We start from the raw sequence: 27,081 nt of genomic DNA on the forward strand, positions 1-27,081 counted from the left end.
TCACCATTAAGTTGTTAGGCCCTTTGGGGACCACTTTAAGATTGTGTTTATTTAAAGAGTGTCAAGGAACAAGATATTTTTTCCCAATAAATCATCAAACTTGTTGAACAGACATTGAATTAGATCCCATGGAAATAAAGATGAGGATTTATTTCCAGGGATAATCCACAGCCTGGCAAGGGAGAAGGTCATATACAGGTAATTTTAAAGTGATGCTAAATTCAGAAGGCAAATTACTGAAATTACTTTAGCAAGTAGTTATGTGGTTTATACAGTTATGCTGACCTGACAGTGGTGCCTCAGGGAGACTGTTACCATTAGAACCTAGCAAAAATGGGATATAAACACTGTAGCTACCAACATAGCCAGTTCCATCTCTGCTGATTGATGGGTGCTGGACAATTCAGAGTATGTAGGAGTGTGGTAGTGCCTGTTGATTACTTCCCTGACATGAAAGAGTGGAAATTTAAGGATATCTTATCATGGGGTTGCACTGTTACATTGTCTACTTTAGGGGAATCTTTTGTGGGGTTGGGGAGGTATTGTTGGCTTTATCTTTGTTACCTTCTTTAGAAACTTACATAAAAGCTTAAAAAAAATTTCTCAGGTCTTAGATTAAAATATTAAAAGCAGTAATTAAACTCAAGATTTGATAAGCTAAAAGATTATTATGACCCCCCCCAAATTTAATTGCTTAACTGAATAACTTTAAAATACCTATTTCAGTAATATCTAACATGCAGGGATTAAAAAATGTTAACTCTCTAACATGCAATGATTGAAATTTTAACGGTGGTCAAATTAGAGTCTCCATTATGAAAGATGAAGCAAATCTAAAAGCAGTGCCCTTTGTTTCTTGCCCTAAGGATAACTAAAAATAATTATAACAAAAAGTATGTCACAAAAAAGAGAGAAGTCTAATAGTAATTTAAAAAAAAACAACTTTTAATTCGCCTAAAAATATTCACACGTATTTTTAAAACTGTCACGAATGGAGAATAAAATATAGTGCTTCATTTTTAATTCTTTATACATGTACATCCTCATTTCATAGTAAAGGTAGTTTACATTGTCATTTTTCAACAGAACTGTGTTTTATCCTTCCAACTTCTTAACCATTGTATCTTTCTAAGGTATAAATATAAAATTTATTTTAATACGATTCTTCATCTCACTAAATATGCGATCACCCTAGAAAAAAAGATGGAAGATGCCTAATTATTACTTTTTCAAATTAATTTCAAATCCTTTGGTGATACTTAAAAAAATTTTAGTGCCATATTGAGTTGTTTTTCACCGTTTCTCCTTTTTAAGAGTGCTAGTAATAGTCCCTGTTCTGCTTAAAATTTTATTTATCTTTCACTGATAACTTTCCTTCTTTATTTTTTAACATTCTTTTTCACTCAATCAACAAGGACATTATTTTTATAAAGTTGTATTTATAGCAATATTTGTTATATTTATCTGATTTTTACATGTTTCTTAAAGTGTTGTTTTTTCTCATTCTTGATATTTCATACTTCTTTTTGCCTCTTGGGAATGACACTAAAATTCATTATTAGTTTTATATGTGTTTTTCTTCTTCATAGAATTATTATTGACTGGAAATTTGAGAGACTTTTAACAACAGGCCTTTTCTAGGAGAATTCCTAGGGCAATGTATACAATGAATCATGGAATATTTCTATTGATGAAGAGTTTTGCCTCTACCGTGAATGTCTTGCTTTTATACATTTCAAGATTAACTGTCCAGATACAGTTTAATACACGGGATTTTTAAAGTTATACTCATTACATTTGTACTTCTTTATATCAACTACAGACATGGAAAGGAAGAAGAAATGCAGTTCTAATCTATTCTTAGTTCAACAAATAATGAATGCCTGTAATATGCTCTTAGGCACTGTGGAAGGTTCGAAAAGTTCTTCTGCCGTCTAAGTGAGAAAACAAGACCTGTGTCATTTATTTTTTCAATAGTAGAGTGTATTTTATGTTTTAAGTGGGATGTTATGTTTTAAGAGGGTAGAATGGTTAAAGTCATGGTTTGTACTCTTGTGGAGCTTACTGTCTCATGGGGGACAGGGAAGAGGAAGCCCAGGAGAGAGGTGAGTGCTGTGATGGGAGAGGGAGGTGGACTGTAGGAGCGCATAGGAGGGAAGCTGAACGCAGGCTTAGAGGGTTAGGCAAGGATTCCTACATAGTCACATCTAAGCTGGGATTTGAAGGATGTCAAAGTATTAGCAGTCCAGAGAGTATTTTCTGCAGAAGGAAATTGCATATGGAAAATTTGGGTGACAGAAGAGAGCTGAAACACTGAGTAATTTAGTTCATATAGCTGAGGCACAAAATAAGAATTAAGAATGGGGTAGAGGGTGACTGAGAAAATGGCAAAAGATAAAGCTACTGGGGTAAACAGCCCAAACTGTGAGGTCAGCATCAGTTAATGAAAAAAATGTCTTGAGCCCTTATGATAGTATCATTACTGGAGAAGAACAGGTGTATTTGAGAGAGATCTATGAAGTAGAATTAATCTGTTTTAGAAAATAGAGGAACAAAGGATAACATCCAAGTTTTGGGGCTTGAACATCTGGGTAGGTGCTAGTAACGTTCCATTTTAGACATAACGAATTTGAGGTATGTAGTGGGATATCCAAGAAAAGATGCTTTAGAAAGCAGTTAGTTAATATGGGTTTGTTGCTCAGGAGAGAGGTCTGAGCTGGAGGTAAAATTTGGGGGTCAGCAAGTAACTGAAGCCACGAGAGTGGAAGAGATTGCTCAGTGTAAAATGTGAAGAACCTCGGGTCTCAGAGCCTAAAGGAAAGAAGAGAGGTGTACAAGGGGACTGCTGAGAGTGGTCAGGAGGGAAGAGGAAAGCTGGGAGTGTGTGGTGAAAGGAAGTGTGTTTTAAGAAGGGAAAAAACAACAGTGTAAAATGTTGATAAAAGAGGTTAGTTAGTCCTTGAAATGTTCCAGTCAGGATAGCACAAGAGGTTATTTTAGAGATTTGGGAGAGAGCAGTTTTGATGGACTTATAGAGTCAGAAATCTTATGACTGAGTAAATGCAGGAAGAGGAAATGACGAAAACTAGCACAGAAAACTGTAAATGGTTGCTTTTGGAGAGGAGATGGGGAGGCGATGAGAAGAAGCCCAGTTGAAGGCAGGTTTTAAAAAAGAAAAAAAATAGATACATAGATGCCAGTGGGGAGAAGCCAGTGGAAACTGAAAGGCTGAAGACAGAAAAGTGAGGTGGCCGGTAGCAGAAATGGAGTGAAGTCCCTGAGTTGATTACTGAATATTATAGGGCATTGGTTGGAAGAGTCGCTTCCCTCCCAAACGTGAGAATGGTGAGAACGATAGATGGGGATGCAGATCAGCTCCCAAGTTTCTGGGCAGCATGTTGGGGATGGTAGAGTCTGTGGTACCAAGGAGTAACGCAGAGTGGTGCGGTGAGTACTGGGCTCTGTGGATAAGGTTTGAAATACTGTCTCAAGAGATGACAAGATTGAACAGCTTTGTGATCTTATCTCGGCTGCCAGAATATAAGCTTGGAGAAAGCTGGGCCCTTAGATTTGATAGTAACTGTGTTCACCAAGTGAGTGTAACAGAAGAACAAAGAGATCAAACCAAGAGTTTATTCTGTGAATTATGAGAAATTACAGACTCCAAGTGTAATTCTAGGGAGTCTTTTTCTAATAGTTGTGCACAATATAGACTTGAGGGGGAGGGTAGAATGGGGGTGTGTGAAGGGCCAGTCGTGAGATGATTTTTGAGGTGATAATGGCCTAACACTGAGTGTGACTATTGAAAATAGTAATATAGACCTTTTTAATGTCAGTGTCTTTTCAGTTCCCAAAGCAAATGTGTGCTTTTTCCTAACTGATATATATCTGGATATAATAAACGGACTTCGGACACCTCTGGGGAAATTTTAAGAGTAGAATAACCTAATGTGTACTTAAAGCTACTGTCCTGATAGTATTCATTCTAAAATGTTAAGTTTCCCATAAAAATTCAGAATTCAAGTTCACACCTTGAATTGGATTCTGAGATGAGTGAAAAAAAGGTCAGTTTGTCAGCTTCTCCCGTTTTGTCATCTGTCCTCAAAAATGACTGAATATACATGTACTTTTTCCATTCAGAATTCTGGTTTTCACTCAGGTATATAACTGATGGGCAATTGTAACTAATAGTATACTTCTTTAACTACCTAAAACTGAGACTAACCACACATTCTTCTCTGTTCCTGCTAGTGAACACTTTACCACATTTTTGGAGACCTAACTCAAGGTGTTCTTTTCAGTTTGTATGGTTGAGGCAACCCTCGGCATAGAATATTTTTAAACACTTAAAAACAAAATTTAGGGTTAAGGGTCTCTTCGTGTGCCGTTTTCAGCATCATAATTATTATCTAATGGAAGCATGGAGTAGATGATTTTCCAAATTTCATTTTGATAGAAAGGTGTTTCCAGATAATTCCACCACCTTAATCTAGTTGGCTACAAGCATTCCAAAGGTGTGTTCCGTGACGCACTAGTCCACCAAGACGTTCTGGATGCAAGGGGATCTGTGGTCTGATAACACTGGGAAACGTTCGGTTCTCTTTCCTGTGCTCCCTGAGTCACAGTGCTCCATTTGCATGTTAAGCCACAGTCTTCAAGCGTCACACTCCACAGGACACAGTTCGGGGAATATAATCAGGAAACACGGCTCTACATGGTTTCCTGCTAGTTTCTCTATACTCACTGTTGTGTTCCCAGGAAGAATGCAATGACTGTAAAAATATAAGTTAATTTATGTACTAGATTTGTTCTTGTACATAAATTGTTAGAGTAATTAAAATTAAATTGTTAAGTGCTTTGTTAAGATTCACCATTAAATGAACACTGTGGTAAATACTCCAAAATGATCATGTTTTGATCAGTCTATTTTGTAAGTTCTTTTTTGTATATTAGATTTTATTTCTCAGTGAGTTAAGGAAGGAAGAGCTGCAGTCAATTCAGCTGGTTTTCCTCCCTGTATGATAAACCATGAGAAAATATTATATGAATTCAGGAAAACATATGAGATCAGTGTCTCCTCAAGTCTTAACTAATCCACAGTCTTAATTTGATCAGAACTGGATGAAACAAAGACAGATATTTTAATGTAAAGAAATTAATAAATGCATCGACCTATTCCCTTTTACATGGGCTTCATATGACCACTTGCTACCTGCCAGTGCTGTAAGCAAAACTGTGAAACTGTGACCCAGTAATTTAAAATATTCTAATGAAGTCAAGAATTTCTAATAAAAATCCTTTCTGTTTACAGTTGGGTTTTCTGCCCATCATTGTAATTTTCTCAGGAACTGAGTACAGAGAAGAGTTTTAGGTTTTGAAGAGTTTCTAACTCTTGCCATAAATACTATTATTAAAATATAAAACAGCTGTTTGATAATCCCTTGTCTTGATATATTTTCCTAGAATTTTTCTTGCATATTTTATATCCCATTGCTTTGTCAACCATTACTGACTTTTCCAGGATTTTCTGCTTTATTTACTAATTACCCCACATCTTTCATGAAAAACTATTCAATTTATTCAACAAATATTGTATATATTTCTTTTGACTGACCAGGCATTGTTAGACATTAGAATCAAAAAAGAACTCAGGGAACTTGTCAAAAAATATTTCAAGCTGTTTCTTCAGTTTGGCAGCGTAATTAGCATAACGCCAAGAAAGCTGACTTGTCGCTTCTCCGCGCTGGTGGCTGCGTAATGCAGCTCTGGTAGCTTTCCAAATGGGGGCATCTGGCCCCGGGCCTGCTTTGTCACTAGTTTTGTTGGAACGTTGTCATGGTCATTCACTTATATGATGTCTGTCGCTCTTTTTATGCCACAGAAGCTGACCTGAGTAGTTGCAACTGAGAGCATGAAGCACGCAGAGCCTAAAATATTCATTATCTGGCCCTTTGCATAGAAAGTTTGCCGACTCCTGTTTATTTCAATGCAATTTTCACATGGTGTGACTAGGGGAAAACAGTCATTGGACTTTTTTCAGTAGATTAAGATTACTATATCCAGTTCATCCCAACACCCCATCCACTCCCCCCCGTTGTCCACCCCCTCCTCCCACACAATACATTTCTCACATGTGGTTGTTCCATTTTGATTTATCTCTGTGGGACCAGACCTGTCTTTATCCAGCAGAGTGGTGCTGGGGGAGCCACGAGTGCCAGTGTGATTCTGTTTTGTAAATCTTTATTCTCTCCCTTCAGCCTCCAGACCTGCTCTGTCTATCTGAGGTAAGTTCAAGGGTCACCCTTCTCTTCCTTAACCAGCTGCTACCACCTGTTAGAAAGAGATTGACTTCAGTGCTTCACACCCTAAATTCCTTCCTCAACTGTTGTCTTCTCCCCTTCGCTATCCCTTTTTTCTTCTCTCAGGAATTCAGAATTCTTAGTTCAGCTCTCCTGGCTACCATATTTCTCTCATTTTTCCTGTGTGGTAAATAGTTTTCTTTGTAGTGAAGCTGAGTATTCTGTGATTATCATAATGTTAAGCCTACTGAATTCACCTATTGTTTAATTCAAAAAAAAAAAAACAAAAAACAAAAAGGCAGAGTAGGGGTCTGAATGATACCATCCTTCCAGGTTTTTTTTCTTCCTTGTTTTTGTTTAATTTTAAACAAGACTTTGGCTTCTTTTTTCTCCCCCAATTCCAATTCCAGGCAACCTGGAAAATTTGTTTACTTCTTTGTTTCTGTATTATATAAAAATAACTAGATTTTAGAAGCCTATGTCTATAGACCCCACTAATTTATTCTTTCAGAAATATTTGTCTCCTGTATGCCAATAGTATAGCGTGCTAGACATAGGGGAAATAATGGGGGACAAAACTAGAAGGCATTCCATTCATGGTTCAGGTTTATTTGGAGGGGCAGACACTGAGAAAACAATTACACAAATCTTACAAGTTCTTAGTAGGTGGTCCTATGAGGATTCTTTATAGGGAGAGCTTATCAAGTCAGGGAAGTGAGGGCAGACTTCTCGGAGGACATGGCGTTGAGCTGAGCTGTGAAGGGTGAGTAGGAATCAGCTAGGCCGAGCGGCAGAGAACTGGGAGGAGAGGAATGACTTCTCAGGAGGAAAGAACTGAATGTGAAAAAACCCACGAGGTCCAGTGTTCTTGGCAGGTAAGACGGGTAAGACGTGACTGGTGTGTCTGAAGTCGAGAGAGAAGGGAGAGCATGATGTCAGGTGCGATGAAGACTGAAGAGTGAGTGAAGGCAAGAACGTGCAGGTTCTCCAGAGCCATGTGTGTGGACTGTCAGTGGCTAATTTCACCCCTCGTGCGGCAGTACCAGCACCTGTCCGAGGCATGCTTAACGCCTCAGCTGCTAGCTCTGCATTCTTTCCGGTGGGAACACAAATTATATCCAGTCCTACATGGCCTCTGGGTATTCTCCACCTGGTCCTTTTCACAGCCTTGGGAAACATTTGTGTACTGATCAGTGTTTATCTCCAGACTTCAGGGGTCGCTGGAGCTGGCTCTCTCTGCAGTGCTCTCTCCTGTATATCGCCCCACACATTCTAGTCACCTTGGACTCCCTCACCTCTAAACTCTGTCTTCTTGGGAAGATTTCCAAGTTCTCTTTGGGTTCCCCCCTATATACAGCCCAGAAAGTCTCCAGGCAGTAAGCCAGAGCAAATGTTAGAGCTTACTTCCTTTGTTTCCCCTTTTTCAGAGTTCACTGCCATCCTGCATTCCTGTCATCCATTATCTTAGAAACATTGTTTCATATATTTTGTGTTTATTTTTTAAGTCATTAAAAGTGAGAGGGCAAACTCATTTTATTACTTCATCATGACTAGAAGCAAACATCCCAGATTTATTTGTTTAACAAATATTTATCCAGTTGCTGTATGCTGTGTGCTGGAAATAAGACCAACAAGAATCTGTACTCTTCATCAAGCTTGTATTTTAGTGGGAGGGCGTAAGTAGAAAACATCAGGTGAACTCTGTGTTCATGAAATTGGATGCTATGAGGATTTCTAGGGGAGCTACGTTGGGCTGAGTGCTCGGGAAGGTACCTCGGCCATCGCTGATGACTGACGCTGCATCTGGACGAGAGCCAAGGAGAGGTTGTGGAACAGGAAGGAAAGACCTGGGACTCAACCCTGAGAATCCCAGCATGTGTCAGCCAGGTAGAGCGGGAGGCCTTGCAGTGACAGGAGGAAGCCGAGGAGAATCAGTACTGTGTTTTGTCTTAGAAGCCAGAAACAAGAGTGAGTCTCAGACAAGAGGGTATCTTACTCTGCTCAGGCTGCTGCAACATAGGCTGCATGGCTTAAACAACAGAAGTGAGTTGTCTCGCGGTTCTGGAGGCTGGAAAGCCCATGATCGAGGCTAGAGGGCCCCGTTCCTGGCGAGAGCTCTCTTCCTGGCTTGCAGGCCGCTTTCCTGTTCTCTGGTGTCTCCTCCTCTCATAGGGACACCAATCCTATTGGATTATGCCCCTGCCTTATGACTTCATGTTACCTTAAGTACCTCCTAAAGGCCCTGTATCTCTCACTATGGGGGTTAGGGCTTCAACGTGTCAGTCTGGGCCAGGTGGGGAGGTAGGCAATCCAGTCCATAGCAGAGGAAATGGCCAACAGTGTTGAATGCTGTTAGGATAAAGAAGTTGAAAACTAAAGATCATTCATTCAACTTACCATTTCATGAATGACTTTAGTAAGGGCTGTGGAGTAAAGGCCTGGAAGCTAGACTGGAGCAGGTTGAAGAATAAAAGGTATGGAAAATAGTGATAGCACGTCTAGGACAACTTGTTAAAGCAATCTAGCTCTAAAATATTAACCTGATGAAACAAAAGATTGAGTGAAGCCTTGTTTTTTAAGGAATGAGGGACCTTGCACTTGTGTAAACATTGTGGTGAGGACACAGTTGAGAAGAGATGGTCTGTCATTTATCTATTGCCACAACAGTGCTACGCTACAAACACCCAGAAGCAGTAGCATTTCTTTCACTCATGAGTCAGTGATTGGCAAATAAGGCCAGAAGACTCTCTGGGTCTTGGCTGGGCCCCCTCGCGTGTCCTGAGGTTGGCTGGCTGTCAGGTGGGACCGCTCAGCCCTGCTGCGTGTGTCTCAGATCCTTCCCGCAAGCCAGCCCCAGCACGTTCTCGTGGCTGCAGCAGGTGTGCGTGTGAGCATAAATCCCGAGCAGCTTCTCAGCTTCAGGTCGCATCGTTTCGCTAGGATGCCGTTAGCCAGAGCGCATCCCACAGGTGAGGCAGTGAGAGGGCGCTGTAAAATGTTAGGGCAAAGAGAGTGAATACAGTGGTGGGTGAAGAGCTGGGGCTGTTAATGCACTTAATCTGCCACAGATGGTATATTAAAAAAAAAAGGAAGGAGGGCAACAGGATTGTACTTTTTTTTATTTTTAAACTATAATAGCTTTATTTTTACTTATTTTTTGTTTGTTTTTTTTAACATTTTTTATTGATTTATAATCATTTTACAATGTTGTGTCAAATTCCAGTGTTCAGCACAATTTTTCAGTTATTCATGGACATATACACACTCATTGTCACATTTTTTTCTCTGTGAGTTATCATAACATTTTGTGTATATTTCCCTGTGCTATACAGTGTAGTCTATTCTACAATTTTGAAATCCCAGTCTATCCCTTTCCACCCTCCACCCCCCTGGTAACCACAAGTCTGTATTCTCTGTCTGTGAGTCTATTTCTGTCCTTTATTTACGCTTTGTTTTTGTTTGTTTGTTTGTTTTTGTTTTTGTTTTTTAGATTCCACATATGAGCGATCTCATATGGTATTTTTCTTTCTCTTTCTGGCTTACTTCACTTAGAATGACATTCTCCAGGATTGTTGATGCTGATCACTGATAAGTTCCTGAAAAGAGAGATGGGAACAGATCCAGAAACACTGGTTTAAATCATACCAGGTTCTGCAATATTTTCTAGTTAGCTAGTTGGCATTATCTTAGACTAACAACTTGCTAATTGCTTTTAATTTCATATTAATGTAGTACTGAAATTTTCTATTTTTATAAAAATATCAATCACATTTATGTATTTATTGAATAATTGAATACCTGTTATATTTAAGATACTGCTTTAGGCGCAGTTGTGTTACCCCAAGTTTATATACAAGTTCATTAAGAAATTCAGGGAAAGCTTTTGTCCCTAATCGGCCAAGGATCTCATCTAAATCACATAGCAGTGCAAACTGTGGTCATTGGCTCCTGAAAAGAATTGGCTTTGTGCCCTTGATCTGACTATAATTTTCTTCATTCTATTCAACTAAAAATGTCAGTAGCTATCCCATTTCTCAGTACAAACTATTCTTTCCATTCTAGATGTTTTCTCTCGAGTTCCTGATTATCACAGTTTGCTCTCTAATAATCATGGTAACACTTGGTTTGCACCAGTGTGCTAATCTTTTATTGAAAAAGTAATTTTCCTAAAATTGGTTGCAGTAAATTGCAAATCTAGGATTCTAATCCAAGAGTATCAGATTTCAAAGTCTTGCTCTTAACCACTAGGCGGTTCTGCTCCTCCAGATAAATATACTGAATCATCAAAAGCAAGTCAGGAAAAATATCTGACTTAAAATCTCCCACTTAAGATTCTCCCAAGACCTTTAAATTCATCAGTATCCTACCAAAGGGAAATTTTGCTCTTGAGATAAATTTGTCTTTTTAAAAACCCCAAAACCTGTACAACCTAACTCTTACAGAATTTGCCACCAAGATGAAGAATTTATTTCCTCACATTAGATCTCACGGTTAACTGGTAGACCATGTTCTCCTGGCTACATGCTGTGGCTCTTTTACATTTGACCCCCTTTAAGCCTGGAGATTCAAAATTAACTGTTGCATTACTTACCTGTCTACACAAATTATAGGAACAAACTAATTTGGTGAACATTGCATAAGCAAATATCTGCCATTGTTTATCCCCACACGTGAACCTTTTGATTTTAATTCTTGTTATTAGTACTGATATTAGCTTAGGTTTATTGACTCCTTACTGCGTGTCCAAACAGGCATTTTACATGCATTCTCTATGCTTTATTTACATAAAGTCATTTAGTAATCGCATTTCCCTTAAGATGTGGGTATTATATCTTCACTCCCCAGTTAAATTGAAGCTTAGAGGCTAAAGAATGTACACTCAGCAGGTGATTCGATTCAGGCTCCGAACTCCGAACTCCAAACTCAGGCTCTAGGAAGTCTCCCTCTGACCCAGTTTACTAAAATCCTCATCCCTAAAGACCTATTTCAAATGTTTTCCCCCCAGTTTCCCCACTGCTGGGATTAATCTATCCCTTCTCTGTAATTCCTCCAGCCTTAGTTATTCCTTTTATTTATATTTACTGCATGCTGCTTTTAATTCTGGTAACTTACAAATACTTTTCTCTCTGCCTCCTCACCAATCTGCAAAACCCTGGCGTGTCGCAACTACTTTATAAGTGGTATTTTCCGACCTGTCTTGATCATGCTAAAGTGTGTTTCCTGCAACGTGGCTAACTTAAAGTTTATTGTCTGTATGACAGAAATGAACCATCACATACCTCCAGTAATAAATAAAACAAGTTTAAATTATTAGAGTTGAATATATAAAAATCATTTTTGTTAAAATTAGAATTATCAGTAATCATTCAAATCACAAACGATAATTGTCTTTCCATGACCCACAGAAGATTTTTATCTTTTATACTTTCCAAATGCACATATTCTGTAAGATTCCGTTCAGGTGGTGGAGAGGGGCTCTGTCTTGGGGTGTGTGAAATTACTGAAGCATTGAAAACAGGCTTAGATGTCTACACAATGCCCTTGTTCAGCCCTCACCTACCATCTAGGCTCCTGACTGGACAGAGACAGAGAGGCCTTACTTGGGATAAGTACCCCTCTCCTAGCTTCTTCCCCCTTCACCAAACTGCGCCTTGTTAAACTGAACCTTCGCGTTTGTAACTCCATATGGTTTCTAAAGCACGTTAATTGACTCTTGTTAGATCATCAGAAACACGTAAGTTAATCGGGAGATGTCATTTTTTTTCTTACAGACGAAGAAAATGAGGCTGAAGGAGGCTAAGGTTACTTGTCCAAGGTCGTAAGGCTGATTGTTAATATTGTCAGAACTGGAACCCAGGTCCCTACATTCTTTCCCCCAACTCGTTTCTCCCCAAAGTGCTGCTGTGTGCACTGCTGCTGAGCTTTCGTAAGAATCCTTGATAGAGATTTATAAAGCCGCTTTATCAGAGGATTCAAATGCTGCTAATTCAGCTTTCTAATCATGATGTAAAGCAGCGAAGCCATGAAATAAAACTGATAAACCTGATAATAGAAAATTTTAAATGGATTCACGACAAAATCACTGTAAGCAGATACAGTGAACTAGGCAGGGTGAGGAGGGGAGTGGGATTGTAACTCACATAGACCACAGGATTAATCTTAAGTGCATATCAATGAGAAAAAGACCATCTCAACTGGCAAAGAACGACGAAAAGGAAATACAAATGGCTTCTAAGATATGAAAACAAGTTTAACCTTACTCAGAAGAAAAATGCAAATTAAACAATAGCATACCATTTTTTTAAGCTTCCATAAATTTTATTATATATTGTACGAGTGTGAGGGAAGGGAGATACATTCATACATCGTTAGAGTGTAAAATGGTACACAGTCTATGAAGGAAATTTTGGAAGGAAGATGTACTTGCACACATACTTGAAGAGACACATAAGAATATTCAATACATTGGTATTTTAAGCAAAAGATTGGAATAGCCCAAAAGTTTATCAGTCGAAGACTGGCAAAGTCAATGATAACATATGCATAGAATGGAATCCTCTGTAGCTAAAGAATCAAGTATTCATTGTACAAGTACGAAACACTCCAAAATATACAAGTGAGATATGGAACGGTATACAGAATTGTGTAGGGGAAAAGGAGGTATTTGAAACACAGATATATATCTCAATGTAAAGGGACTATCTCGAAGAATTGCTCCTAGAAGAAGGACTCGGAGCACTGAGAGACTTCATTGTATAACATTTTGTAATGATTGATCTTTTAATTTTGCAGACTTATTACCATTGTTTAAAAAATCCATCAAGAAAACTTGAGAAATATTTATTAATCTTTCACTTGGTACAAATATATAATTATATGACAGGTGTCTAGCATTAAACTTAACAAGTTTGGTCAAAATTTTAATTTCCAGATATAAAGGGGTATTTGTTCAAAATTCCTCTAGGTTGCAAATTCTTTGAAAGCATGGACTGTATCTTTCTCATCTTTGTAACCCAAAAGTGCTTTCTGATGGGTACTCAATAAATGTTAAATAATTTGGTGTAGAAAATGGAAATGAAAAGTGCTCTGGTAAGTAGTAGATTATAATTAGGGATCCAAGTTCTTGTATTTGTCCACATACGTGTGGTTAGGACGCTCTGAGAAAGAGCAGCTTATTTGTCTATTTCCCTCTACCTTAGCTTCCCTATCTTTTAAAAAGCAGTAGGGAGTGACTAGAAAGTTCCCTCTAATGCTACTCCAGTGCCTCTGGTTCTCGCACTTCGAGAGAGCTCCATTCTGTTCTCAGGGTTCTGTAGATCAGAAGTGCCCAGACTTCAATACCAACTAGTTGTCTTTTTGTAGATATATATTTATGAGGGAGTAAACATGTTAGTCTGTTTATTGGTACTAACGTTTAACTCTTTTTCTTAACTGGTATTTTCTTCCGATGCATGTCGTTTTGTGCATCCCTGGAGTCTGTGTTCCTAAATTTAGAGCACACACTCTGGAAAAGTCACTTTAAAAAATTGTCTTTAAAGTACTGAAAAGAACAATAATGTAGTTATTGAGTATTATTCTCTGATGAATACACTTTTGTCAATCAGAGAGCAAACAGAAAACAGTTATTTTTATCACCATGATTTGTTGTTCCATGCCATCATTTCTTATTTTGGAGTTTGACACCTGTTAGTTATCTACCGAGCTATCTCAATTAATTTCACTGTATTTTTATAGTTTGCCTTAGGGTTTCTCGAAGAAGTATAAAAACTTTTTTGTTTTGAAAATACAAATAATAAAAATACGAAGACTAGCAGTTCCTTGGAGGAAGAAAAACATTAATGTTATTAATTGTATCTCAAGGTTTGGGCTTTTTTTAAGTGATTACTTTTTTTTTTAATGTGAATTTGTTTTATTGAGTTATCGTCCGTTTATACTGTTGTGAAGTTTACTTTTTGATGAGTAATCTTATAAGCTACCTGTCGTTTTATTTCCTATCTGTTTACAAAAGTTGAAATCATGTCATTTCAGTAGAACTGGGATGGTTTGTCTGCAGAGGACTCAGTGAAAAATATGATAGTTGCTAACAGGGTAATGTTCGATCTTGTAAAGTGGCTTAACAGGTTAAATCTCTCTGGGTTATTGAATGGCAAGTGAGTCAGTTGCTTGAAGTTGCAAGGAGGGATCAGGAGAATGCTACTACTTAAGTCTGGATGCTGCTGTCATTTACCAGCTCGAACAAGTTGCTTAAAAACTACCCAGCTCAGCTTCCTCTTTACTAATGGGAAGAATCGTTGACCTGTGGTTGGAGAAAGCTTAGGAAGGATGCAGCCCAACCAATCAGTTAAGTGTCAAATGAGCTAATGTATAGCAAGCTATTAAATGGTTTCTAACCATAAGGATTCACACTGGAAAATGTGAAATGAGTATCATCAGTATTACTTAAGACGGGATTACGTGTGCATTGCACGTGGTGGCTCGCTGCCCTGTGGACTCTGTGATTCTAGAGGAGGTTCTCAGAGAGCTGGTAGACAGGCATAAGGGGAAGAGCAAGGACTGTGTTCCAGTTCCAGCCCCGTGTCTTGACTTCATTTGTACTTCAACTCTCTGCGACTCACTTTTATCGTTTCTTATGCGCTTAAGCATGCCAACCTTGCTTGGTTGTTACGATGTTTAAGTAAGATAAGACATGTAATGTGCCTAGAATATAGTAGGCATTCAATAAATTGCTTCTTGTCTTGAAGTGACTCTGATCCTGGCTGGTTAAAGGAAAAGTTAAAAGAGTTTAATCCAGCCAAGCTCAGTAGGTAAGATATGCTTTCTGATGTACACTGATAAAAGCCATACATGCTGTTTCTGTCCTGTGGTATCTGAGTGGCCTCACCATTATCTGTATTGTATTCAGTTCAGTGAGGCAGGAGCTAAAAACAACAAACTCTTGTACTTTCAGGATCATAAATGCTGTATCTACTCTAATATTTTGAGGTCCAAGCACTAGAACTGAATTTTCTTTTACAAGGTTGATAATTTCTTTGAAATTAAAGTAAAACTAAAGTGATTTACACTTTTTTTTTTCCAGCATGCTACAAGTGAAAACTGATGAGAAACTGAATTTGTCTGATGGGAATACAGCAAGTTGCCCTTTGAGCCCCGTTAAGATGTGCCTTAATCGTCCCACTGAATGGAATCTGAATTTGACAGCAGCATCTCTAGCGAGCTGTACAGTCCAAAACCAAAATCTCAAACGTGAAGAGAAATAGATTGCAGTTCTTCTTGCACTGTCCTTACTCTGTATGCCAATATTCTTTCTGCTGATAAGCATTCATCATTGATTTTGAAAGATTTCTAATCCTGTGATTTGTCTATATATTAAATCATTAGCATTAATCATTTTGATTATATTCTTTGTACTTTTTTTTTTTTTTACATGTTTTACACCAGACCATTGTGGAATTTTGCAGAACAAATGGATTTTGATGTTTCTCTTTTTAACAGTATTTTGTGAATTTTTTATGCCGTAAGTTGAAATAATTTTCCCTAGTTTTCCGTGCCCAAAGCTTAATATATAACGCATTGTGAGATATAGAAGGCTAGCAGTGTGAGGATTTGTGACGATAACCTGGCCCATGAGCAGTCGTGTAACAGGTGGATACCAACTACCTCGAAGCAAATTGGTCAAAGGCAAAGGTATCTCTTCGAAGTGTAACTCTTTCAAAGTTATATATGTATAGAAAGATTGATCATAGTTTATCATGAAGTAGCATGTTGCCATTCATGTGAAAATCTGAGCTCATCAGTTATTTGTTTTTAAACCTGCAGTCTGTGGGCTTTAAGAGCAATGGCACAATTGCATGTTTACTATTCAGCAAATCTGTGCCTCTTTTACAGACAAGAATGCTGTTTGGTTTCTGTAAATTATCAGTTTTGAGTGAAAAATGGTAAATGGATTTATATATATTGATTTTATTGTATTTTAGCCATTTATTTTAAAGTGTAAAGGGATGTCTTAAAATCAGGATAATATTCCTTAATAGTGCAAAAGCATAGCTTCATCATTAGCTTATGTGATTGTGTCTAAAACTTGAATAGTAAGAATACTCAAAGTTTGGTGCTTAAATTTATTTTTCCTGTGCCAGAGAAAGAATGCTCTGGTATGGTGTTCCATGTAAGTATGTAAGAACTTGGCTCCTTCCCCTCAGATAGCCTGGCTGTGGGTTAAATGGGATTTAGTTCGCTGTGTTTCTGAAGACTTTTACTTATGGCACATTTTGTGTACCTTGAAAGTCCTTATTTCTCCTTACCTGCCCCAGCCCCCAAATTATTTTTACAAAGACAGGGATTTAACAAAAAAAGACTTACATAAGGAATTTGAAGCACAGGAAAAGACACAGAGCCAACAGAATGAAAAACAATCATCTATTTTCCATTGTTTTATATCACCACATCTGCCTTTTCCTTTTTGCTTAATAAGCATTCTTACTTTGTAGCCTTCAGACTCCTTTTGTATTTCTAAGTTTTATAAAGCACATATACGTATGTAATGTAGCAATTTGGTTCAAAAAAGCACAGCAATCTTACTTTGGCTCCATCTTAGAATATCACCTTAAATAAATGGCCTCTGGTCAATAAACCTAAAAAAGCACAATTACTATTAAAACAGATCCAATGTTAGGGTATTTCTATTCTGTATAATAAAGAGAAAGACGATTATCAGAGGGATAATAAAAGGTGTTTTGTTGGGTGTTGTAGAAGGAAAGAGGACTGATTTCCCACAGCGTAGGTTTCCTAAGTCAGGAAAGTGCCGATTTCAGAAAGTGGACAGTAAAGAAATAGTGCTCATAAATTAGTATGTAGTGGGCTTCCTGCCACATCTTTTCCCAGTTTTTTTATTATCTACAATAAATATTTTATGCCAAAAACATAGAAAACTCCATGATTAATATGTAAATATGAACATCTCTGTAGCCCAGGAAACAACGTAAGCAAAGTAGGGCTCTCATACGCAGATATTTTAGGAAAAAAAATTACCCATGCAGGTAGCATTACCAAAATGTTTTTAGTGTCAGAATCACAAAATTATCAAAATGGTACCTATTGAACTCGGATGCTGGATACCTTGGTTCATTATACTGGTCTTTTCCTGGAAGTAAGCTCCTTTCTAGCCAGTTTGTGGTACTTCATTTTACTCTTAAGGTGTTGTAAAATGTGTTCCGAGATGTTTTTAATCTGTGTGGGATCTGCCACATCTAAGTTAAAACCTTGTCAAATGCAAGCCCCCAGCTAGTTACACTTAAAACTTGTCCGTAACTCCATGATTTTAAGGCATCGCCTGGGAAGGCTGGTTGAAAAGCAGGGTGCTGGCCCGCCGCAGACTGATTCACGCCGGGACTGACGCAGACAGCCTGCGGAGCACTGACAGATGCTGTCTTAATGCTTCAGTACAGGCAAGGGACATGGAATCACCCAGCAGGAAGAGCTCTACAAGACATCAGACTTTTTCTAATTTTCATACAAGGGTAACTTTATTAAAGCAAACAACTGAACATAATTTTAAAGGACATTTTTCAAAGGAGTCCACCTCCATCATCTCTTCTAACTTTCATCTTCACTGAGGAATTGTGCAAGGTTAAGTTTACTTTTTTCTAGTGCTGCTGTTTTGGCTCGTCTTGGTAATCTCATCTTCATTTCTGATTCTGGCTCTGGAACTTCATGATCACTAAACAGATGTTGAAAATACACCAATTTAAATACAAGCTTTAAAACCAGTTTATTTATAAATAAAACTGTTTTTGTTTCTGTCTATCAGTGTATGATTGATATCCCGATTCCACTAAGCTTAAAACTAAAATCTTAAAACCAAACAAACCTGACTGGCTATCCAGCAAAGTGAGTCATGGAGAATCTAGCTAATTTCGTTTTGTATCTACTGGAACCTGGTGTTATACAGAAAAAAAGACAAAAATCCAAACTTCTATAAGGAAGCTTACAAACAAATAAGGACCATAACAGCTACCCAAGAGTTTTGGGGGGAACTCAAGAAGTGGGAAAAAAAAGTTCTGTTTATTTAAGCAATAAATTCCTAAAACACTGTAAATAGCAAGTTTCCCCAAAAGGTATTTTAAATTTAGTCAAAACTTAAAATTATATACTAAAAATATATATACTGTACCAATGAATGAATGAATGAATACCAGACAGCTGTAACCATTCAGCTTCCTACAGGAGCTTATTGGCAGAAACCAAAAATAACACTATACTACTAATATTGTCCAAATTACAGGCAGAATTATTCTACCATTATACATGTAGAGAACCCAAATCTAAACCTCAGTAATTTGCTAATTCAAGATCAGAGAAATCACACATACATTACCTTGTAACTAGAGGAATATATGGAAAAACAATTTGGAAGAAGGTATTACAAAAATGACTACCTAGTACTAAAGGCCATGCCCATGGACAGGAAAAGCACACAAGCCGTAAGAAGTCAAGTGCTCCAGGGCACGTTATCTAGAAAGCTCTCACCGTTGTCACAGATTATCTTGTTGCATATGGAGCTGCTCTCTTTCACAGTAAAAGCAAACTACAATTTTTTTTTACTTCTATATAAATTAAAAAAACATATCCTACACATGCATGGCATACCTTTCAGAGTCAGCCTCAGCAGTCTGACGTCTCCTGTTCATTCTAGCTGAAGCTGTCACTTTTCTCCGTCCTTAAAGACAATATAATTCATTATCAAACTGTATTATCAGTTGCTCATTTAAAAATCTATTTTCTGTGCTACTCAAATCCTTTATTTTCCCTCTTCAACACATTTCCTTCTATTTCCTCGCCACCTTTATATAAATTATTAACACCACAGAGAAAACGAACCCAAGTAAGATTAAAATTTTACTAATTTCTTTTGTAAGCTCTGATAATAGGCAAAGGAGTATATGGAAACTGAGTTATAAGGAGGCAAATTTTTGTTAATTTGGGGGAAAGGAGCATGTGAAAAACATGTTAAAGAAAGTACCTCTATGACACAAACTGTATGAAGAAACCAATGAAAATTAATGTTAGATGTGTTAACCCTGCAAAACAGGTCCTAAAGAAACAGAACTTTAATCAGTAAGGTAATGACTTGTAAAATATTCAAACATATACATGGTCAATATAAATGTACGTTCTAAAACACTTCAGTATAAAGATTAAAGCCTTTATATACTGGAGGGGTTACAAAAATTCTACTTGCTAGAAATTTAAAAGGGTAAGAAGCAAAGTTTGGCCCGTGATGCTCCTCATTTATGAGAAATAAAACAGCACATATAATTAAAGTCTGAGCTACTAAAAAAAAAAGTGGAATTCTCATGGTATATCTGACTAAAAGCAATCTGATCAAAACCAAATTATTCAGTATGATCATTTGGTTGAAATTTATATACCCTATTCAGGTGACACTTTTTGTTTTCTTCCAACTTTGCATATTTGCTTGTAAACTTCTAAGACAGTTATCCCCAGGAAAACATTTAACAATGTGGGACTAAACAACATGGGACGAATGTGGAACAATATCCAGCAATTAGCATTTAAATAACTGATTGGCTACAAAACAGTATTATGGCCAGATTCCATCTAGGAAAAAATTATGTCTCCAGAGAAAAGAGCCTCAAAAATATTTTTTCAAGAAGTAAAATAATGGCTCATGGGTGGAATTACTCACATTCTTTATATTAGTTTCCTAGGGTGTATATTCTGATTCTCCTGTAATATGCATGCATTGTTTTGTAATAAGAAAACAATAAAACAATAAAAAGATCTTAAATTTCAGACATTTTTCTAAGTCTAGTGATCTCCTAAAGTCAACATTTATTCCAACAAATCTCCTATTGTTGGATATCCCTTGGGAAATAAATTACGCTGGGAAAAAGGAAAACAGAAGCCCGGAAAAATACTAGGAGGGCAAAAGAGACAAAAAATGCTTAATCATCTGCAGGACAGAACAGAAGTAAGTGATAATATATAAAATTATCATTGATCATTTGATAATAACAATCTTAATTTAACACTAATCTTCCTTTGCAACATGATCTTTTGCATCATATTTCTTTCAGTCAAAAGCACTTGGAGCAACACTGATATTACTGTCTTTTAGACGCAAAGCAAAACCTAGTATCAGCTAAAACAAATCAAAAAGAAAGTTAAGGACACCTAAGACATCACAAAATCTTTATCCCTAAGGAAACAAAGTATTTCATTGGAAAACAAAACTGAACAGTTTTATTAGAAAGTTAGTCAATTCATACGCTACCTCTGTTAGTCTTTTGCTGAGTGGATTTCGTTCGGGTTGTTTTTACATCCTTAACAGGAGTTATATATACTTCTTTATTCTTTTCTATTAAAGGAAATAGCATAACAATGTAAATTAAAAATAGCTTCGTGAAATATTTAAAGTGATCAATTTTTCATAAAACAAATGACAACCAGTCCCAATACTAGCTATTGAAAATTTTTCATAAATCCATGTTCCAAAATATGTGCACACTGGACAATAAGCACGCAAAACTCCTAAGAACACAGTATGCATGGTCATGTGGTAAGAAATGTACCCAAAAAACTATAAAAGTATAATAAACACTTATCAGTAATATACTTTCCCAGGGGGTTAATTAGAAAAACTTCTTTCATTTCTGATATCCAATCACATGTAGAGGAGGAACACAGTGTGTCTCAGTAAAGATGAAAAGGACAGTCTCACAAACACTCGGGTCACCATGCTGTCACCACCTTCACTGTGAAAAGCAGCCGTAGGTGCGCCGTCACCCTGCGCTGCTACCACCTGGTCACCATGCTCTTTATTTTCCTTTTCTAACTGAATCTTGATTTTCTCCAAAGCTCTCAGACACGTTCTATCTTTTACTTGCTGTAATAGAAAACATTTTTTTAATGCAGCATTTTCTAATCTTCTTTCAAAAAAGCTATATACTGATAAAGATGTTTAAAAATATTCTAAAAGTTCTAGTAAATTTATGAAGGAAATATTTACCTCAAATGAGCAAAGTCACAATGTGCTAATATATGTATAAATATTAATAAAACTATGTAAACTCTACTTTGATAAAAATATACACACATTAAGAGGAACTAGAAACTACTTGCCTCCAGAATCTCATTCAACAGAACCAGAAGATCTTTAGCAAGATGGCTACTGAGTTCTAAAGAACTCAAGGCTTTCGTATAGACTCGAATTTCTGGTGAATATGGACACGTTAGAATCTCATTGCAAATTTTTATAGCCAGGTTGTCATGCACGGTTAAGGCCTAGAAAATCAAGAGAAAAATCCTTGTAAATTGAAATGATATGATTCCAATACAGCTTACACATCAGACATTTCCAACTATCTTGCCATAGTTCCAAATACATAATGTCTAAAACCAAATTAACATATTCCTCCCCAAACACGTTCCCCTTCTTGTAGAAGATGCTGTGGTACAGGGCCTAGGTCCACCCCCTTTACTACTGGACCATTCATTCTCCAGGCTACAGAGTTTTGGAGGCTAGAGTTCCCAGATACAGAACTGATCCAGGCTGAGGACAATGATCTTGCTCTGTGCAAGGTCACACCTCCTCCCCAAGGGTTAGTCCACATTCAGCAACTGGTAGATACACAGGTACAACAGCCTAGCCCTTTCTCAACTCTGGACAAAGCAAAGGACTGTCCCAATTTCAGAACTTCCTGTGAGATGAGCTAGAACCTTAAGACTACATGACAGTTCAACTTCTTCCTCTGCCCAACCTGTTTCCTCCACTCCTACAAGACGCTGATCATGAGCATATGCCCTAATGTCCACAGCTTCTCTGAGGTCTTCTGTCACCCACACTTAGGACCTCAGAGTTATCTTGGATTCCTCCATCTCCCTTGCCTCACAAAGCTCTATCTTCTAGGCTTTTGTACCCGCAACTTTTTTCTATGTCAATTTCTGCTATTTTTTCTTTCTGCTTTCACTACTACTTCCTTTTACTCTTTTTCTGTAAATGTTTATCTCCTAATTATACAGATTTTTAACTGCTTTATTTATTAATATTCTCTTTCTATTCCTCTTACCAAATCACCTCACCTAATAACACTGACCACCAAATCAACCTTCCTAATAAGTAACTTTCATTCCATTAACCCTTTCATATACACCATGCAAATAGGATCAACTCCAAATTCCCTATCCTAATGTTCTGCCCTAAGAGCCCATTCAGGATCCTCAGCTGGAATGATTTTTCCCGTAGTTCCCCAACATGACTTGGACAACCAGCTACATTTAATCACCTTTACTAAAAGTCTTTTTCTCTCTTCAAATCACTCCCCAAATCCCAACAAGGCCTAAGTAAATTTTACTGGGTGAGTTTTAGAACTAATAATGCTGTACTCATCACCCCTCCCACGTGAACCCTGCCATCTTCTGGAGTGCTAAAGTGCTTTGTAGCTGTATCACTGACCCTTACTGTATTTTGCTTTAATATCATTTGTAATCTTCTTTCCAATGATATGTAACATAATAACTTGAATGAAGTATGCAGCCACTAAAAATCAATTAAAACAGAAGACCAGTACTTTCAACTTAATCAGTTGGCATCTAAAATCATTAATAACACATTAATTTTCAATATGGTGAATGTCTGATCAGGTGATATTAAAGGGTTAAAAACCAGCTTACATTTAATTTGTGGGAGAGTATGCACTCAATTTATCTTCTTTGTATTAAAAACAAGACTAAGCTTGAGATGAGTTTCATTCTTTGAATTCTCCTTCTATCAGAAACATAGCAGGTAAACCAACAATTGAGGACTCAATGAGTCCTACATAACAGTTCATTATTCAGAATGATTAACAGCCAGTGGTAGGTGAGGAGCAGACAATAAGGATGATGAATTTTGGTAACTTCTTTTCAGCAGCAAAAATGTTAGCATTGATTACTTCTGTTTTTATATGACGATCTCCCCATTTCCCAAAAGATCTTTTTTAAGTATAGCTGACCAACAGTATTACATTAGTTTCAAATGTACAAGAGAGTGATTGAATATTTTTATAGATTATGCTCCATTTAAAGTTATTATAAAATATGGGCTGTATTCTCCTATGCTGTAGAATATATCCTTCTTGCTTATTTATTTTTTACATAGCAGTTTGTACCTCTTAACCCCCATCTGTATCTTGTCCCTCCCCTCTTCTGACTCCCCACCGGTAACCCCTAGTTTGTTCTCTGTATCTGTGTTTTTATTATATTCATTCATTTTACTTTTTAGAATCTACATATAAGTGATAAAGTATTTATCTTTCTCTGTCTGGCTTATTTCACAAAGCATAATACCCTCTAGGTCTACCCATGTAGCTGCAAAAGATCTGTGTTTCTTGCTTACTTTGTTATGTGCCACCATATAAACCAGAAACCTAAGATCAACATGTAGAGCTCTCTGTTTCAAAGAATCTATGCGAGGGATTATTTTACCAAAACAACAGTAACCTGCATGCAGGGTACCATCCTTACCATCCATACACAGGCTAACACACTCACCCACCTGATAATCTTGGGAATCCTTGGCCTGAGGATTTAATCCACTTGGTCTTGTCAAATCTACAAGTAACTCAGCAACATTAGTGATATCTATTTCAGCTAAAGGAGAAGATGCCGGGGCATTAGCCAGTGTTTGTAGAGTTGGAAGAAAGGCTTCTTCAAAACATTCCTGATTAGTCCTATTGAAAAATAATTTGAAGTATGTTAGCAAGAAAAAGCATGATTCTTAAAAAAGCAAAACAAAATAAACAAAAAACCCCATTATATATCAAATTCACCCCATCAAGATGGAGTACATGTTTAGGAAAGAACAAAATAATTCAGGTAGGTAGAATCTAGTAAGTTCTCATTTCCTTACTTACCACTGGAAGAAAAGAGTTAACAAACTAGATATGAGTCATGGGGAGCCTGAACTTAAGTCAGATTTTGATTTATCAGTATGACTATATACCTGCTTGCATAAGCAAACATGGGGAAGAACACGCCTAAGCAGTGTCGGAGTCGAACATCCTCCTCAGTCACAGGGTTATACCACAACAAGACAAGGCGAGAGAGAAGCCTGCTGCTGACCAGAAGCCCGGAGAACATCAGCTTGGCTAGTCCTTCTGCAGCTCCTGTCCTGAGTTCAGACACCTAATAAAAATGACTTTCGTTAAAAGAAATTTTTTATTTGTACTTCCTTTTTAATTAAGCTTTACACTGTAGCCTGTCCTATGGTATTTTTACATAAATTACCCAAAATCACTCATGATATTAGTAATTTTTTAAAGGCACATACAAAGATTTTGTTTCCCCCTATTAGGTTTAGGCTAACATGACAAATTACTAGTCTAGCTATGAAACTTCAATTCCCTTTAAATTCTTTAGAAGAACCAAATATCTCATAATATTGTAAAACCAGAAATCAAAACAATATATATTAAACACTATCATGGTGCTAAGATATAGAAAGCCGTCAGCAATGGTCTCTGCTATCAGAGAAGGCCTAGAAATGAAAGCTCCAGAGGCGAGAGTGGCAATGTGTGTGAATGAGGGGTAAAATGTGAACAGAAGGTGAACAAGTGGGAAAAGGCATTCTGAGAAAGAGTAACCAAAACAAACCTAGAGAAGAAAATGGGAAAGAAGATGTAGTGGTATTCAAATGGAGGTACAGGTATAAATGAGTGGTAGTTAAAAATACTGGTTATTGACAGAGAATTAAATCCAAGCCTCTGCTTCCTAGTTGCGTGACCCAGTCCTATATATATATTACTTAATTTCTTTGTATTAGCCTCAGTTTTTTTCATATACAAAAAGGAGATATTAAAGGGGTATACTTTCAGTTATAAGATTCTAAGTTCTATTATGTGTAAAGGAAGGGAGGGAGGGAGGAAGGAAAAATAAGTTCCTGAGACCTAATGTAAAACATGGTGATTACAGCTGATCACTATTATATCACTGAAATTTGCTGAGAGTAGAACTTAAATTTTCTCACTTAAAAAAAAAAGATAAATATATGAGGATGCATTAATCATCTAGTTGAGACCAGGAGCAGGGACAGAATCCTAGAAACAACAAAAAAAGAATTAATATATGACCCAGAAATCTCATTTCTAGAAATACACCCCCAAAGAACTGAAAACAGCTACTCAGACAAACACATCTTATAGCATCACTAGTCACAATAGTCAAAGGGTGGAAACAGCCCAAATATCCTTCAAGGGATGAATGGCTATATACATAAAATGGAATACTGTTCAGCAGTAAAACGGAATGAAGTACTGACATAAGCCACAACATAAATGAGCCTTGAAAACAAGCTAAGTGAAAGAAAGCAGACACAGGGTCACACACTTTATGATTCCATTTATACGAAATATCCAGAAGAGTTAGATCCATAGAGACAAAATGCACACTGGTGGTTGTCAGGGGCTAGAAAATCGACAGCAACTGCCTAATGGGTAGTTTCCTTTTGGTATGAGGAAAATGTCTTAAAAATTAGATAGAAGCAGTGGTTGAACTATCTTGTTAATGTACTGTCAATGAATTGCTCACTCTAAAATTGTTAGTTTATGCTATGTCAATTTCACCTGAATAAAAAAATTTAGAATTTAAATGTTTATATATGGTATAAAAATGTAGTTCATGACAACCTTAAGGAAAGAGATTAATCACACACTGTATTTTAGAACTTCCACTTACCTAATGTTAAAATTATTTTAGATTATTTAAGACTCCTGGGGAAAAAACTTTTAAGTCATAGATCACAAAGACAGAGAAAAAAAAGATGAAAAAGTAACAACACCCCAATAGTCATTTCGTGCTTGTTTACATGTCAATTCTCTATACATGTAATTTGATAGTAAGAAATGAGGTATATCAGAAGGGAAAGTAGGATTTAATTATGATATTCAAAAGGCAAACTGTTTAAATGTTGGCCAACATGAATTTCAGCCTAAAAATATACACATGCTGAAAATGACATTTCATAATAATAGGGCTACGATTATTTCTTACCTCGCTATCTAAGAAATCAGAAAGTAGTCTCAAAACATTCTTGGCTGTAGCAGACTCTTCTTCAGATTCTTCTGACTCTTGCTCTTCATCAGTGTTTATTTCTGTCCCTTCATTTTGAAGGGCTTTGATTTTTTTAGTTTTGAATGGTTCAAATCCAAATGTCATCAGCTGGTCAAAGATTGCCTTTAAAGCACTTATTTTTATTGTCACATCATCAATTTGCAAAACCTAAATTGAAACATCCCCCACCAAAAGTAAATTAAGTATACTTTTATTCTGTTTACACCACATGAAATTAACAAATATCTTATTCTTAGTCTAATTTCAACAACAGTAGCAGGTTTACGTAATATTTTTCAAAACAATTAAAATCTTCATTTTAAAGTTACAGTTTTTATTTATTTGTACCATAACATTTAGTTTTATTTCCTTCAGAAAAAGTTCATCTTCAGTCAAAAATATTCCTGAACTAGAGTCAAGCTGAATTATATTATTTGTCCCTTTCATATATTTAAAATGTACATGTTCAATTATGATTTTGTCATTTTTTAAGATCTAGAAAAACTGTTCAATATATTATAATTGTTAGGGGCCATCTATCAAGACAAAAACATTGCATTCTAACTGATGAAAAACATTCATCAGAACATCAGTATTCCTCTAGGTTATGAAGTTTCATTAAAGATAAATTTTTCTTATTAGCTCAATATATTCAGATTTCATTAACAGTGAATTCAGC

The 27,081-nt window shown here is 36.8% G+C and overlaps 2 protein-coding genes across 6 annotated transcripts in view; one reads left to right on the forward strand and one right to left on the reverse strand.

The window, feature by feature from the left end:
- Nucleotides 1-18,096, forward strand: part of LCORL (ligand dependent nuclear receptor corepressor like) — a 154,291-nt gene extending 136,195 nt beyond the window's left edge. For 4 of the 5 annotated variants that reach the window (XM_031436803.2, XM_031436817.2, XM_031436809.2 and 1 more), the window contains one exon: nucleotides 15,376-15,519. In XM_031436803.2, the coding sequence (XP_031292663.1) occupies nucleotides 15,376-15,389 (14 nt within the window). In that variant the 3' untranslated portion in view covers nucleotides 15,390-15,519. Of the gene's footprint in view, nucleotides 1-15,375 lie in introns of all 5 variants that reach the window. The other variant, XM_031436815.2, reaches the window with a different exon arrangement.
- The window catches only part of NCAPG (non-SMC condensin I complex subunit G), a 36,590-nt gene continuing 27,308 nt past the window's right edge, over nucleotides 17,800-27,081 (reverse strand). Inside the window, exons 14-21 of the mRNA XM_010991029.3 lie at nucleotides 26,343-26,570; nucleotides 24,298-24,479; nucleotides 23,851-24,025; nucleotides 21,438-21,599; nucleotides 21,066-21,201; nucleotides 20,590-20,673; nucleotides 18,942-19,011; nucleotides 17,800-18,012 (exon numbers count right to left, since the gene is read on the reverse strand). Coding sequence (XP_010989331.1) covers nucleotides 17,889-18,012; nucleotides 18,942-19,011; nucleotides 20,590-20,673; nucleotides 21,066-21,201; nucleotides 21,438-21,599; nucleotides 23,851-24,025; nucleotides 24,298-24,479; nucleotides 26,343-26,570 — 1,161 coding nt within the window. The 3' untranslated portion in view covers nucleotides 17,800-17,888. The remainder of the gene's footprint in view (nucleotides 18,013-18,941; nucleotides 19,012-20,589; nucleotides 20,674-21,065; nucleotides 21,202-21,437; nucleotides 21,600-23,850; nucleotides 24,026-24,297; nucleotides 24,480-26,342; nucleotides 26,571-27,081) is intronic.

Source organism: Camelus dromedarius, chromosome 1, assembly GCF_036321535.1.
Source record: "Camelus dromedarius isolate mCamDro1 chromosome 1, mCamDro1.pat, whole genome shotgun sequence".
In the NCBI taxonomy this organism is placed as follows: domain Eukaryota; kingdom Metazoa; phylum Chordata; class Mammalia; order Artiodactyla; family Camelidae; genus Camelus; species Camelus dromedarius.